The 15,111-nt window shown below is 53.8% G+C and overlaps 2 protein-coding genes and 1 long non-coding RNA gene across 12 annotated transcripts in view; 1 reads left to right on the forward strand and 2 right to left on the reverse strand.

Moving 5' to 3' along the window:
* On the reverse strand, positions 1-5,684 carry Cnih2 (cornichon family AMPA receptor auxiliary protein 2). Of its 3 annotated transcripts, NM_001025132.1 has the most exons (6): positions 5,316-5,647; positions 1,825-1,893; positions 1,377-1,424; positions 1,044-1,156; positions 803-946; positions 1-631 (listed from the first exon to the last, which is right to left on the reverse strand). In NM_001025132.1, the coding sequence occupies exons 1-6, from the start codon at positions 5,394-5,396 to the stop codon at positions 604-606; spliced, it is 483 nt and encodes a 160-aa protein (NP_001020303.1). In that variant the 5' UTR covers positions 5,397-5,647; the 3' UTR covers positions 1-603. The 3 variants fall into 3 exon arrangements, with proteins under 3 accessions (NP_001020303.1, XP_017444928.1, XP_017444929.1); XM_017589439.3 differs by lacking the exon at positions 1,377-1,424 and having other exon boundaries at positions 5,316-5,684; XM_017589440.3 differs by lacking the exon at positions 5,316-5,647 and having other exon boundaries at positions 1,799-1,887.
* The window catches only part of LOC102555354 (uncharacterized), a 15,930-nt gene continuing 3,719 nt past the window's right edge, over positions 2,901-15,111 (forward strand). The window contains exons 1-3 of one of the 6 annotated variants that reach the window (XR_010061175.1): positions 2,901-3,745; positions 4,000-4,172; positions 5,299-5,392. This is a non-coding gene — a long non-coding RNA (uncharacterized LOC102555354). Of the gene's footprint in view, positions 3,746-3,999; positions 4,173-5,298; positions 5,393-15,111 lie in introns of those variants that run through there. The other 5 variants (XR_005499560.2, XR_005499563.2, XR_005499562.2 and 2 more) reach the window with 5 other exon arrangements.
* On the reverse strand, positions 6,343-14,618 carry Rab1b (RAB1B, member RAS oncogene family). Of its 3 annotated transcripts, none has more exon segments than NM_001109979.3 (6): positions 6,343-7,718; positions 7,809-7,940; positions 12,114-12,209; positions 12,310-12,405; positions 12,648-12,720; positions 14,348-14,432. In NM_001109979.3, coding segments are annotated over 6 exon segments (606 nt in total). In that variant the 5' UTR covers positions 14,362-14,432; the 3' UTR covers positions 6,343-7,523.

The following is a 15,111-nucleotide window of genomic DNA, read 5'->3' on the forward strand; positions in this document are numbered from 1 at the left end:
TGTGTTTTCAGTAGTTTATTCATATTTTGTCACAAATGTCCGGGGATAGGGTACTGGACTCCTCCAGGCAACATAGAAAATAGGTCCAAGGGACAGGGTGGGCTGGATTTGTGATAAGTAGAGACTGGGTTGGAAAGAGAGCCTGGGGAGGGGAAGAGGGCAGACTAGGGGTGGGGCTGCCCCCATGTTGAGCCTGCTCATTCCTGGTGCAGGTGCCCCCCCACCTGCAGGGGGAGCTTCAGGGTGAGGGCCAAGGTGGGCTGCCCAGAATTTCCAGGATCAAGGTCTGCCTGTTGGCAGGGCCCAAATTCCCCTGAAACGGACAAGACCGGAAGTCCTACCCCTTCCAGGACAACTGCCATGCCTAGCTGCCGGCTAGCAGAGGAGCCCCCACCCCTGTTTAGAGCTTTGCCTGGCCCTAGTCGGAAGGGGAGAGCTCTGAGGGCGGGGGTCCCCGCAGCAGCAGTTTGGGGGGGTGGAGAGGCTGGAGGCACCAGTGCCTCCTCCCTCCCCAGGGCTGAGGCCTCTGTGGCCAGAGGGGCAGGGCTGGGGGTGCACAGGCGTCCGGTCCGTTCTGGGCTTGCTCCCTGGCCGGCTTCCCCCTTAGAAGCTCACCAACGTATAAACCATACTGTGGGGGAGATGAGACTGTGAAATTGTGTCCTGAGGAAGCCTACCACCCTTCCAGTCATGCCCTGGAGTGTCTATATTCCTCAAAGGCAAAAAGAGGGACTGGGAATTAAGAGCCCCAAACCTGAGACACCCCTCGCCTGGATTCCAGCTGCTGTGGCCAAAGCCTCACCTGTACAGGTAATAGAAGAAGGAGAGCAGGTAGAAGGCGAGTTTGCACCAGGACTCCTTCTGGCAGTAGTTGAGGATGTCAGCATTCATGATAGAGACCGCATCATACATGACCTCAGAGCCATCCGCAGGACGGTGGAAGTACCTGGTGCGAGGGAGGCCTGAGTGCCCCTCTAGCCACCCAGGTCTGTCCCCGTCCGGCCCTGCCCCCACCTTTATCTCCCCGAGGTAACTGCCCTCACCTCCAGAGGTGGTAGAAGAGGAGGGGGATGTTGAGGCCCAGGGTCACCCACTCTGCTGCACACAGAAACATCAGACAGAAGAGGCCGTGGATGGAATATTCCGGGACCACCAGCTGAGGGAGTGAGGGTGAGACGTCAGTAGTCTGGTTCCAGGACGAACCCAGTGGTACAGAGGGGTAGTAGTGTTTAGGAAGTGCCAACCCACCATGATTTCAGAACTAAAAGGCCTATCTGGCTTGCCATTCCCACCCTCCTGGGTGGCAAAGAAGAGGAAGGACGCTGTGGGCTACAGAGAGTGAGGGCAGCACTAGCTAGGAGCTTCCTGACACTGACCTTCCTCAGGAGGCAGCAGATGCGTTCGATGTTTTTCAAACGCTCGCGCTGTAGGGAAGGAAAGGGCCTAGATAAGGGAAGCCAAGGAGCAGAAACCAGGGCGCCTCCCACGGCCCCGAGTGTGGTCACCAGAGGGCGCCAGAACTCTCTGCGGTGTCTTCTCAGGAAAGCAGCCCGCCGTCCCCATGGTGACTGTCGCCATGGAGGGGCCTTCACCCGCATCTCCATGGCAACGGCCCAGAGCCTGGAAAAGGCTTCCCCACCAGGAGGAACCCGAGCCCTGAGCCTGCTCCAGGTGTTTGCGGGGGTTGGGACGGAGGAAAGGACAGGGTCACCTCATCAGCCCTCCACATTACACCCCCATCTTCCCGATCTCCATTTCCACCCTCCACCATGACAAAAAGACAAACGGACGGACACACCTCAGCACAGCACATGTATCACTTACTGCCCGCGCTGGGTTCCCCTGGTCGATGGGGTTCTTGAAGTCAGTCCGCAGCTCATCAAAGGCTATGATCTGGGGGTGGGGGTGTATGCCCGTCAGGGTTGGGGCAGCCCCCCCCAACACCCCAGGCACCAGATGGCTCAGAGGAAAGAGCATGGGTTTCTTGGAGGAATCTGGATGGTAACACCCCCCTTACACACACACATCACTCATGCCTGTCCTTCCCTGGAATAGGGATTTGTACATGGAGATCCTGTTAAATGAAACTTATTGCTTAGTGGAGAAGCAGGACAGGTCCAAGCTCACACAGCAGTCGACAATACCTAGTATCTACTGTATTCCCCATACATTTCAAGACATGGCCTTCTCTCCAAGGGCTCATGCTAGTACAGGGACTCTAGAGACTTGGTACACAGTTCTTGTCCAAGAAGAGCCCCAGGGGGTTGGAGAGAGAAGTCCTGATGAGTGGTGAGGGTAGAGCAGAACTCCATATGGGTTGGTGGGGTTCAAGCTGACTAGTCATTTGGTGAACAAATGGGAGAAATGCAGTCCAAGCGGTGGTAATGACAGATACAAAGGCACAGAAGGTTGAAGGAACATTCGAAAGCTGCAGGTTCCCGGGGTTGGGTGCTGTGCGAATGGGAAGAGAGGGAATGGTGCAAGGTGGGTGGAAGGGTCGACAGAGCTAGTCCCGGTACAGCCAACCAAGACTAGGCTTCAACACAGGAGCAGAGGGAGTCCTAGTGGGTTATAAAGCCAGGAAGTGGGGGCAACAGTTTAGGAATGGTGGGGATGCAAGCTGGCTATCGGTCACAGCCAAGACAGACACCTGGCAGGCTTTAGTGGCTCAGGGAACAACCTGATGACTTAGGTGCTAGTGTCACTTTCATTTTTGACTTACAGATGAGAAAACAGGTTAGGTATCTTATCCAGGGCCACAAGGGCTACTGAGTAGTAAACTTGTAACTCAGTTAAAAGGACTACTCACTTTGTCAGAGGGTCAGATCAGGGAAGGGCCAAGACATGCCTGTTGAGTGTCGGGGGTGGGGTGGGGTGGGTGGTCTAAGTGCGAACGATGGATGGTGGCCGTGGATCTGGAGAGATGTGGTCTCTAGTAGCCAGCTTCAAAGGGCCTGTGTTAAGGGGGTTGGGGGTGACAGTTAAAGGCCCCAAAATGCCTTATTTTATGGTGTGTCTGTGTCTGGGGGATGGTAGTGTATTCAGAAATTCCTGAGGGAACAGCTATTTGAGATGAAGCTGTGGACCTGGAAGGAACTGCAGGTAACCTGGGGGAGGCAGGCTGGCAGAGAAGCCTGACTGAGGGGGAAGGGGAGCTCCTTCCCTTCCCCTGTAGCCCCAGGATGAGGCAGCAGGCCCACCACCCCCAAACATCCTAGACCCCATACGGTTCAGAGGAAAAGAACATGGGCTTCCGGGAGGGAGCTGGGCCATCTGGAGCCCCTCCCCCAATTCCTCATTGACTCTGGGCCGCTGCCTGCCTGAGAGGCACAGCAACAGGGTCCAGCAGGGGCGGAAGGGTACCGTCTGTCTGCCCCCCCCCCAAGTTGGCACCACCAGCAAGCAGCGGGTGTCGAGCCTCCCACCCCCCAGGCTGCCTGGCGCTGACTCAGCACCGTCTCCCCCCACCCCCAACCCCGGAACAAACAATTCTTCACTGTGACAGCTGACACACATCACTCACCAGGGTTGCCTAGTGACTAGTGGGACCTGGGGTTCTGGCTCAGAATGCTTTACTTTGAACAGCTTTGAAGACCACACTCTCTCTCCCGGCCTTCACATCTACAAGCCCATTTTACCAATAAGGAAACAGCTCCAGCCTGATAAGATGACCAAGCTAAAAGGGTGAAAAGCACAGTGCCTCCCAGTGGAAGGGGCTCCAGAAGGGTTTGCAGAGAGAACAAAGGTGCCGATCCAAACCTTAGTAGACTTCATCTAACTGGACACTTTGCAAGGCCAAAGTGTGGGTCTCATGCAGCCTGACTCCCTAGCAGCTGCTATGTAACTGTCCTAGGCAGGCTTCTCTGAGAACCTCCTGAGAAGAGGGGCTCTGTCGGGGAAAGTGGAGTTATGAGTAAGAAGGGGCTTCTTGAATTTCAGGAGCTAGTTAGCTATCCTGTGTTTCCCTGCTGGTGCCTCCCCATTTTTTCTAATTCTTAGGACCCAAGTTCTGCCCCCACAGGAATGTCCAAGGCCCTGGGCCTGGGACAAGAAGCTCGTAATGGATTCGAAGTGATGGAGGAAGAGAAAAACAGAGCAGAGGACAAGAAACCCAACTGGGAGACCTAGATGAAGACTGGAGCAACAAAGTGAGGGACGGGGCTGGAGATAGAGTACGTGTCTGGAGAGACCTGTGGGGGCTCAGGGGCTCTAGTACAGTAGTGCTCTAGCATATGTCAGAGAAAGGAGGGGGCAAAGGAAAGAGATGGGGCAGCAGGTCCCAGAAAGACAAGAAATGGAGAGAGCAAGAAAGTCAGGCTAAGCAAGGGAGGAAGGGAGGCACATAGGATGCAGTCAGGTAAGAGAACCGACAATTAAAAGAGTATGAAGATGAGACCAGGAGGTGTGCATGAGGGTGCTAGAAGCTACAACAGAGAGGCCTGTATGGGACCCATATGGGGCAGAAACCTCAGAGGGCATCAGTGGAGCGGAAGCTGGAAGGAGGGGGCAGAGACCTCAACAGTGAGCCAGAGGCTCATAGTTCTACAGAGAAGAGAAAGAAACCAGGTAGAGGAGGCCCTTGGGAAAGCCCAGGAGAGAACTAGGTAGAAGAACCCTCTCCAATGGGAAACCGTTAGAATGAGATGAGACAGAGACATTCTGGAGTGAGGTGTGTGAGGGTAGGCCAGGGTGAGGGCAGACCGGGAGTGGGGGACATGATAGACAAAAGGCATGTGTGTGGAGGAATAGGAAGGAAGCTGGGAAGTGAAAGTGAGACAAGGTTGGGGTTAGGTTTCTGGAGCTGCTTCGAACCTATCCCTCTTGGGTCAGAGAGGGGTCCAGGAGGGGACAGGGTTAATGGGTTCCAAGATATGCGGGTCTTGTAAACAGATGCAGTTTCCATAGCAACCATCTCCATCACTCTGGTTGGAAAAACCCACAAAGGAGGGGTTCAGCGCGCGGGGGGGGGGGGCACAGACAAACTGCCCGATGGACAGACGGGGGTGGATGGTTGAGAATGTATAAGGATCAAGAATTCCACCCCCTACCCAATGACTGGATAAGGCAAGGAGAGGGTCAGGACCTACTGACATACCCACAGACAGGCGGGGGTGGTGAAGGAAGGGGGGCTGCCCCTGGGAAGGAAGCCAACGACAAGGGGGTGTTAGTGGGGGGGGGATGAACAAAAGCCATGGGGGATAGTGGAAAAGACCTTTCAAGTTTTCCCGGAGCGCTGATACCATCAACCCCAGCCCCCTCCTGCTCCATAAGCCCACTTGCCCCCTACCCCGCCCCCAGCCGGAGACCAGTCTTACGTGCCAGATGACAAAGAAGATGAGGGAGGCGCACAGCACCAGGGTGAGCATGTAGCAGAATGCTGCGAAGGTGAACGCCATGGCCCCCGCGCCGGGCGGTGGCCCGGGGGGCGCCAGCGCGGGGTCTGGGCGCAAGGGGACGCCCCCCGGCCCACACTTAGGGCCGGCCGGGCATGGCCCACCGGACTCGAGGGACACAGGCAGCGCGTCCGGGACCTGGGCCACGGGGCCGTGGGGGACGCGGGGCGCGGGCCGTGGGGCTCGGGGGGCGCGTCCGCTGCCGGCTGCCCGGGCCCCGATCGCTCATCCTGCGATCCCTCGCCCGCGGCTCCCTCGCTCTCCAGCCCGCGAAGCCGGCGGGGCGGAGCCGGGGGCGGGGCCGCCGTGCAGCGGCCTCGGGCGGGGCTGAGACTCAGAGCGCCCCTCCGCCAGCCTCAACGGCCCAGCACAGCTACTTATCCCAGTGAACCCAGTGTTCATGCACCTTCAGAACACACAGACCTGGAAGCCTGTTCCTGGTACAACTCTTAGACAACTAGCACTATAGCCACATTCTGTACCTCGCCTCTAAATCTCACACACAGTGCTGGCTCAGAGGGATACAACTGAGGTCCTGATGTGAAACATTTGTCGAAGCTCAGGATAGCTGGCATTTGGCTTCAAGCCAGAAGAGGGGACTAAAGTCAGGGACTGGAGGAGGTGAGGACTAAGTGCAATGCAGTTCATCAGGCTTCTTGCTCCCAACTTCATGTCTCGCACTCCTGTCCCAGTAGATGTTGGTGGCTTACCTGATAGCCTCCTGCCAGCTTCCCTCTGACAGATCCGTGCTGGGCCCTTGGGGATATCCCACAGCAGCACAGCAGGCATTCCCAGCCCCAGTATGTGGGTCAAGGGCTTTTACCAGCAAACTTAAGACACAGTCCAAGCCAGGACCCCCTATGCATCAATCATACCAGACTCTGGACTTCAGTTCCACCCAGCAACTCAAAGCTGACTCAGACCAAAGACCACACTCAGTCACCACAGCTTCCTTGCAAAAACCCTTGGCTTATTCAAGGGCCAGTGGAAATTTATTTTTTCATCCTTTTCCATCTTCTCCCAAGTGGCTTTTCCTTGCAAAATGCCTGACATGACACCAGAGGGGAACCTGGGAGAAGAGGCTCCCTCCCAGAGGGGCAGCCCAGGGACTTAAATACACACTGGAGGGGAGGACAGGTTGTAGGGCGAGACTGGCAAGAGACAGCACAAAGGACATGGCTTCTTAGGTAAAGACCAAAGGCTTTCTACAGGAAGCTGTGCCAGAGGGTGGGGCCAGGATTCTGAGTTGGGAGGGGGGAAGAGCCCCACAACCCCAAATTGCACCCACATTCCCCAGAGAAGTAGGTTTGGCCCTGTCAGGCTCTGAGGAATGGAGGAAGAACAAGCCAGATGTGCTGCCTGGGAAAAGGGAGGTGGTGCTGGCAGAGTGAGGGTTAAGGCTGGTGCCCGGCCTTTGGCAAGGTGGGCCTTCCGCCTCCGCTTTCCTCAGGGACAAAGGGGCTCGGTGGGCAGGCAGCACTCGGGCCTGGCTCTGGCAGGGCAGGGGGAGGCAGGAGCAGGCTCCCTCTGGCTTGAGACATAGGCCCAGCACAGCCATCCGCCCACCTACCCTAGATGTGCTCAAGACCTAACCGCAGCTGGACGGCTCAAGCCGTGTGTGGGAGCGTGGAGTGAGGCAGAGATGAGGAAAAGGTGACTATTGGGCTCTTGCAGCCCTGTCACCTGTCCTGAGGTCCGATGTAGGACCCTGGATCTAAGGCCCTGGATCCCTGGCTACTGCCTGCACCCAGGGGCAGCAGAGGCAGGGAGGCCCTCGCTATTGGGAAGAAGGGAAAAGAGAAACCCAGTGCAGCATACATGGGGGTGAGTGACAGACAGCGGAGCCCTCATTACAGAGAAAGGTGCGTGGTGGGCATCTTTTCAAGGTACCTAGAGGCAGCAGCAGAGCAGTCCCTGTGACCACCCCAGCCACAGGTTCTGCATGTCCTCCATGGGGGCCCTGACAGGACTGGGACTCAGAGCAGAAGGCAGATGGGCCAGAGGAAGATGGGGAGCCCAGGACACCCCAAAGCTACAGACTCAAATGCCCTAGGAGAGGGAGGCACTTCCTGCCCCCTCCAGGGGCATCATCTGGAGAAGGTGCCCCTCCCCCAAGTACCCCCCCCCCCCCTAGCAGCAGCCACCACTAGCAGATTTCACAGGAGTGCTGTCGATCTTCAGGTTGGGCCGTTCACCCCCAGATGCTGCTCCTGGCCCCATCCGTTTTTTGATCTCTGCAGCCATTGTCATGAATGCCTGTTCAACATTGGTGGCATTCTTGGCACTTGTCTCCAGGAAGGGGACACCCAGAGAGTCTGCAAATTCCTGCCAAGGAAAGAAGAGAGAGAGGAGCAATGGGAGAAGTGGTGAAGGCACGTGGGATCCAGACCCGACAGCCAGGGCAGGCCTGCTCACCTTGGCTGTGGTATTGTCCACGACCTTCTTGGTGGTGAGGTCACTCTTGTTGCCTACCAGCAGTTTATTGACATTCTCACTGGCGTAGCGATCTATTTCCTGCAGCCACTGTTTCACATTAGCGTAGGATTCCTAGGCACAGTGTCCAAAGTTATTGAGCACCCAAACCCAGGCCTACCCAGACCTAGAGAACAGGGCTCCTTTGAAAGGCAGGAGCCCTGAGCATGGGGGTTCAGATAAAGTCTTCCCCTTCAGGTTTGGCTTTCCCCTGGTTCTCTTCTATGTGGAAACCTGAAAACCAGAACCAGAACAGAATGGCTGCCAGCCGGCCAGCAGCCATCACTTCAACAGTTGCCTGGATCTAGAGGCCATTCCTGCTTCCAGCAGTTGTTTCTCCTAGGAAGCCAAGGGCATCAGAAGAAAGGCAGGTGATACCAGGCATGGCTGATGCAGGAAGATCACAAGTTTGAGACCAGCCTAGGGAACTTAGTGAGACCTTCTCAAGATAAAAGTAATGAAAAGGGGGGTTGGAGAGACGGCTCAGTGGTTGAGAGCACTGGTTCAATTCCCAGCACCCACACGGCAGCTTACAACAGTCTGTAGCTCCAGTTCCAGGGGATCTGACATACAAGCAGGCAAAACACTAATGCACATAAAAATAATGAAAAGGAGCCAGGCAGTGGTGATGCACACCTTTACTCCCAGCACTCAGGAGGCAGAGGCAGGTGAATCTCTGAGTTCAAGGACAGCCTGGTCAGTTCTAAGACAGCAGAGCTACACAGAAAAATCCTTTTCACCATTTCCCCAAGCCCTGCCCTGCCCTCCCAAAGCTATAGGCTTTCATGACTGAGTTACATAATCTGTCTTTAAATTTTGAAGCTCTGGAATCCATGGGAGGTGAAGGTTCCTCACAGGGGGATCCTGGCTAGTCAAGGAAATAGGTTCACCCACTTTTGGTACCAAAAGTTGCCTCAATGAGTCTCAGATTCACCTAGCAGCTTGACATGGAACTTGTGCAAAGGATGAAATTTCTAGAAATGGGTTTAAGCCAGAGCTATGTTTCCTCTTCCTTTTAAAGAGTTTGTTTTGCAAGCATGTGCACCATGTGTGTGGCTCATGCTCTTGGATGCCAGAAGAGGGTATTAGCTCCTCTGGAACTGGAGTTATAGAGACCTGTGAGCTACCATGTTAACGCTGGGAACGGAAATCCAAGTCCTCTGTAAGAGTAGTGAGCACTGAGCCATCTCTCCAGCTCCTGCTTTTCCTTCAAGATATACTGGGTTCTAATGTACACACCAGGATGTCCTAAGCTGGACTCTATGCTGAATGGAGGGGACATCATACATACACCTGCCTTAGGGTACTGGGGACTGTAGAGAAACAGACCAGTACACACACATGACAAGCTAGAATAAAAAGTCAGTACTGGGCAGCTCTAGGACTACTACTGCCTAGGAAGCAACAGCTAACCCTAGCCTGCAAGTGTGGACTCAGCTAATGCAAAGCTGCCAGCTGAGGAGACAGCATCTGCTGGAATGAGAGGGCGTGCTATCTTGGCAAAGTGAGAAGAGCAGACTGCAGGCTGGGAGGAGTTGGTGAGGAGTGGTCAGGACAGAGCTCAAAAGGCCTTAACCTAGATGGACTTGGCATGATCATGAGCTAGTGGGGGGTTCTTAGATGAAGAGTACAGGGTCACACCTGTGTTCTGGAAAAAGAGCCTGGGCAGGACTAGAGCAGACCAAACCAACAAGATGCAGAACTAAGAAGTGGATGGACTAAACAAGTCCTAAGCCAGGGGACCAAGCAGGGAAAAGCACAATCTTGACTGTCACCTTAGTCACCTGACCTGGCTCTCAGTTTCCTCTTCTGTACAGATAACACCTCCCAGCAGCACTGTTGTTTGCATGAGAATGTATGCCCGCCTCTCCTAACAAGCGCTCAATTAGCAAGAGCTGCTATTATCCTCATCACTGCCATTATTGTGAGGGACAGATGAAGTGAGGAGGAAAGAATGGAGGTGCTTTGAGACTGACTATGGAGAAGGGGGTTTTCTGGTCACCTTACGAGGGAGGACTATGTTACACAATGAGGATGCAGGGCATTGGGGAGATGGTGAGTTGTGCACTGGAGCCTGCATCCTGCAGCTGGTGTGGAGCCGGCAGAGGCAGTTGAAGGCAGGGAAAGGGCTTTGTTTTTCTGGGATTCCAGAGGCAGGCTACTGATACTTCTGGAAAACCATTTCTTCATATGTGAAACATAGTTCAACTTGACACAAACCTGAACTTCTGGAAGGAGGACATCTAAACTGAGGAATGGCCTCTATCAGACTGCCCTGTGAACTTCTGGGGCATTCTCTTGATGGCGGATGGGGGAGGGGAGCTCACTGTGGACAGTGTCACCCTTGGGCAGGTGGTCTTGGGAAGTCTAAGGAAAGATGCTGAGCAGCCTATGGAGAACAAGGCAGGAGGCGCCTCTGTGGCTCATTTGAATTCATGCCCTGGCTTCCTTTGGGGACCAGACAGAGCCTTTTGTTAACACCTGGTGCTCACTGTGGCAACAGAAAGCACAGCAGAGCACAGGGCTTCACAGTTCACTCACTGGGTAAGAAGAGATTACTGCCATTACAGACGCCAAGGGCCAGCTCAAGCAGACAGACATGGGAACCAATGGGGCATCTGTCTGGGCATAAGGACTCCAGAACACAAGGCAAACCCAAACTACAGAAGAGGACGCCCAAAATATGGGTTAATGGGCAGTAAAGGTATGCCAGTGGACGAGTGTGTGCTAGGTTGGTGGGACGGGGAGCTTCACACATTATCTTCAAGGAAAGAAAAGAAGGGGTTGGGGATTTAGCTCAGTGGTAGAGCGCTTGCCTAGCAAGCGCAAGGCCCTGGGTTCAGTTCCCAGCTCCGAAAAAAAGAAAAGGGAAAAAGAAAAAAAGAAAAGGAAAGAGAAGAAAACAAGTGCAAGAAGTCAATTTGGGCAAGAAGGTGATTGGGTTTTTGGTAGTTAACTAAAGCCTTTGGTGACCTTTGAATGACACTCAGCTCATCCAGCTAAGAAGAGCTAGGAAGTGGAGGCATAGAAGTGGAGGCAGGGGGGCTGGGGATTTAGCTCAGTGGTAGAGCGCTTACCTAGGAAGCACAAGGCCCTGGGTTCGGTCCCCAGCTCCGAAAAAAAGAACAAAAAAAAAAAAAAAAAAAAAAAAGAAGTGGAGGCAGGGGTATCAAAGTCTCTGGGCTCTTCCAGCCTGGGACTAATTGTATTTCTATATCCCTGGGGACTGGAAGCAACAAGGTTTGATAGAAAAAGCAAAGCAGATGGATCAGGACTAGGCTCTTAGATGGAAGGCCCTTAGCAAGCTACTGCAGCAGCCTGAACCAGATCTTCATCTTTTTTTTTTTTTTTTTTTTTTGGTTCTTTTTTTTGGAGCTGGGGACCGAACCCAGGGCCTTGCGCTTCCTAAGCAAGCGCTCTACCACTGAGCTAAATCCCCAACCCCCAGATCTTCATCTTTAAGATGAGAGAATGAGGTACTTCTTATGAGCATCACAAGACACTCACAGGGCTGGGCAGTGGAGGCTCACCCCTTTAATTCCTGCTCTTGGGAGGCAGAGGCAGGGGGATCCCTAGGAGTTTGAGGCCAGCTTGGTCTATTCGGATTAAGTTCCAGGACATCCAGGGATACAGAGAGAAACCCTGTCTCAGAATAACCAAAACCACCACCACCATCATCACCAATTAGAAGCCAGGCACATTGGTGGCTCCCCACTACCTCAGCTACTAGGGAGGCTAAGACAGAAAAGGATCATTTCAGTGGAGGAATTTGGGATAGGCTGGTAACAGAGCAAAACTCACATTTTATGAGGTAACTAACGAAGGAAATCTAAAGGCTACAGTGTTTATAAGATGTAAGACACTGTCAGGACAATTTTTGGCTGCTGCCAGTGACACATGACTGAAGCCACCACAGCAGATACAGGATTTCAGAATTTCTTCTTATACTGGGCTCCCTCTTGTGCTGTCTGAAGCCTTCCAATGCTTCCTGAATCTGCAGACAGGGAGCAATAGTAACCAACCAGTGGATAGAAACACGGGTAGTCTGGAAAGTCTAGACTAAGGCAGCAGGTGCCCTGTGGCCTAGTTCTATCAAGACTCCATGACAGGGTCTAGGTAGAATCCAGTTCTGTGGTCCTATTGCCCTTTTTATGAAGCAATTCAGATAGTGTCTCCCTTCCAGAAAGTTTAAGGAAAAGAAGCAAAAATCAAAACTCAAGGCTCAGGAGGTAAGGCTGCAAGGAGTACCTGGTCAGTGACGTCATACACCACAATGATGCCATGAGCACCCCGATAGTAGCTGGAAGTGATGGTCCTGAACCGTTCCTGACCAGCTGTGTCCCACTATGAGTCAGGAGGAAAAGGGTAGGTAGGTCAGCCACAGGAGAACTCCCACCCCAAGGAAAAGACTTCTGCCCGAGGGCTGGAGAAAAGCCATACTCACAATCTGTAGTTTGATGGTTTTGCCATCCAGTTCAATGGTTCGAATCTTGAAGTCCACCCCAATGGTGCTGATGTAGCTCTCTGTGTACGTGTCATCCTGAAAAGGTTGTGGCTAGTGAAACACTGGAGAGACTGGCTTCCTGCCCCTGTGGTGCTTCTCACTGCCAAGCCTCAGTTCTAATCACCCGACTCCCAGGGCCTGGGCCCTTGCTGTGGCAGCTCCAGCCACCACACTCTTAGTTCTCGGACTTGCAACTACTGTGTTCTGAGCTGCCCCCTCCTCTTCCCGGTGGTCAGCCAGGACCCCAAGTAGATAATACAGGGGTGCTTCTTACTCACAGCAAACCGCAGAAGCAGGCATGACTTGCCCACGCCCGAGTCACCAATCAAAAGCAGCTTAAACAGGTAGTCACTGGCAAGAGAAGACGGGAAGGTATGAAGGCGAGCAGGAAGTTCCCCCTCCTTCCTGTAGTAAGCATGACAGCACTACAAGGCATACTTCTGCTTGGTCTACTCTGGTGCTCACTAGATCCTTCTACTGTCCTGATTGACCCTTAGTATCCCCAATAAGCTAGCACACAAAAACCTTCAGCCTGTGTCAAAAAGAACACAATCTGCTAAGAAATACGCGGTGCTATTTGGCAGACACTATTTAAGAAACTCACGCTGGGCCTTACACTATGCCAGCTTAGGACCCAAAAACGAAAGCCTGACCCATGAAGTAAAAATAAACATGAAGGTGGGATGGGAGGTGGGGTGTATGTGTGGTGGGGGAAGGTGGTGCACATCTTTGATCCCAGCACTCAGAAGAGGCGGGGGCAGATTTTTGAGTCAGAGGCCAGCCTGGTCTACAGAGTGAGTTCCAGTACAGCCAAGGCTGCAAAGAAACCCTGTCTGAAAAATCCAAAACAAAACAAAAATGTGAAAGAGCCTGAGATGAAGTCACACAAGAGGCGGTCAACAAGTGGCCATGGAAGCAGTGGTAAATACTAAATTGTAACTGGATGTACTTGAAATACATGCTCACAACAGTGCAAAGAAGTGTGTTACTACTTCCAACTACGGAGGAAACCAGAGGTCACAGAAGGGAAGTGACTTGTCCTAAGCAGTTGATAACTGTGAGACTGGAAACCAGGCCTGTCAGACTCCAAGCTCTTTGACAGCTGGTAGCCTCCCTTCTCTGTTCCCCTCCTAAGCCCACTAGTGAGTTCAACCCTTCCTCAAGGAAATCTGAGGCCTAGAGTTGGGGAAGAAAAAGGAAGTGGAGAAGGGGAAGAAGATAACGTGGGTGCAAAACTGTATGTAGGGTTTGAGTTTGAGGAATAAAAATTCCGCTCTAAGGGAGCAAGCAAATTCACATTCACCTAATGTGCTTTGGCAGTGTGACAGCAGAGGGAAGCTATGTGACAGTGGCACTGGAGGCCTGAGCAAAGGTGAGAGGACAGAAAAGGACGGACTGCCGGGAGCAACATGACAGCGCGACCCAGGCAGGGCAAATGGTAGCCTCAGAGGAAAGGATCTGTAGGGAATGTGAATCAAGCAGGGACTCGGGGGTCCCCTCTTGTCTGGTCAGATTCTGGGCCGGCCCCGGGACAGAGGCTCCAGAAGAAAGGCAAAGAAAGGTTCACAGCCCAGTTGAAAGTATTCGACTCTGGAGATCAGAAACTATTGTGATGGGCTCCAAACAGCCTGCCCTTGGTCAAGCTGTGGGTGGGAAAAAAATTGAAGCTCAGGAAGACCAAATCTGCAGGGTCACCTAACCGAAAAGGCCTGTGAGGGCTGGCGCAGCGGGCTCCGAGTGCTGCCCATCCAGGTTGCAGCCTCAGGGACCCGGGCTGCAGAACTCGGGGTGTTGAGCCAGGGTCCTGGGGATCCCGGGGGGAGGGCAGGACCCGGATGTAAGGGGGGGGTCAGCGGAAGAGGGACCCGGATGTGGGGGCGCCGCGCAGTTCTGACCAAGGCCAGACAACTTCGGCAAGCATATAGCCCCATAGACAGGATCGAGGCTGCGCCGCACGGCGCGGGCGGGGCTCACTCACTATTCGGGGTTCATGGCGGCAGCGGTGGCCCGCTCGGTCGCTCCCAGTCGGCTCTGCTCCGCCTCCCGTTCCAAGATGGTGGCCGCTCCGCCCTAGAGGCCCCGCCCGCGCTGCGCAGCCGCAAATACTTCCGACTCGGGTTGCGCCGCGCTGCCTTGCGGAACCTGTAGTTTCCATGGATATTCGACTTGCCACTGCTGCGCAGGCGCAACCCAGGGAACCCGAGCAGCGGTGCACCCCAGTAGCCTCCGGCGAACGGCCTTCTGGGGTCTGTAGTCTTCCCAATCCCTGAACCAACTTAGCTACAAAAATCTTCGTTGTGCTACCCAATCCGCAGGTGCAGGCTCTTATTTAACACCGGGGTAGGTACGGTTCGCCTCTAAGATGGGCTGCCACCTTTACCCTCTAGATTCGCAGATTGAAACTAGAAGGTGGGAGGTATTTAGGGCCAGAAGATTTTGACTTATTCAGCGTTTTTCATGGGATGGGCACTCCGCAGCCCTAGCACTAGGATTATGTGATCACTAGTATTACATATATGAAAAATCCTCAGGAAACTCAGTTCAAGAAGACATCACAGACGGAATTGTCTAGAACCCCATTAGGGCATGTTAGACGCAACCCCAAATCTGTAGCATCTCCCCAAACAGTTCAGGATAATAGCAGAGTATTAGTTCCAGCCTCGAGGGCAGGGAAGATATGTGTGTATCCCTCACTCCCGAAGTCTCTCCTGATTCCACCCGACTCTAGGGATGCTCAGGGGC

The sequence above is a fragment of the Rattus norvegicus genome, chromosome 1 (genome assembly GCF_036323735.1).
Source record: "Rattus norvegicus strain BN/NHsdMcwi chromosome 1, GRCr8, whole genome shotgun sequence".
Classification (NCBI taxonomy): Eukaryota; Metazoa; Chordata; class Mammalia; order Rodentia; family Muridae; genus Rattus; species Rattus norvegicus.

Coding starts and splice junctions, on each gene's coding strand:
- Rab1b (XM_063280833.1), bottom strand. Junction 12,406..12,647: donor GCCTGCTTCTGCGGTTTGCT/GTGAGTAAGAAG, acceptor CAACCTTTTCAG/GATGACACGTACACAGAGAG. Junction 12,210..12,309: donor AAACCATCAAACTACAGATT/GTGAGTATGGCT, acceptor CCTGACTCATAG/TGGGACACAGCTGGTCAGGA.
- Cnih2 (NM_001025132.1), bottom strand. CDS start 5,396: ATGGCGTTCACCTTCGCAGCATTCTGCTACATGCTCACCCTGGTGCTG. Junction 1,894..5,315: donor TCTTCTTTGTCATCTGGCAC/GTAAGACTGGTC, acceptor CCCCACCCCCAG/ATCATAGCCTTTGATGAGCT. Junction 1,157..1,376: donor TCTGCTGCCTCCTGAGGAAG/GTCAGTGTCAGG, acceptor TCACTCCCTCAG/CTGGTGGTCCCGGAATATTC.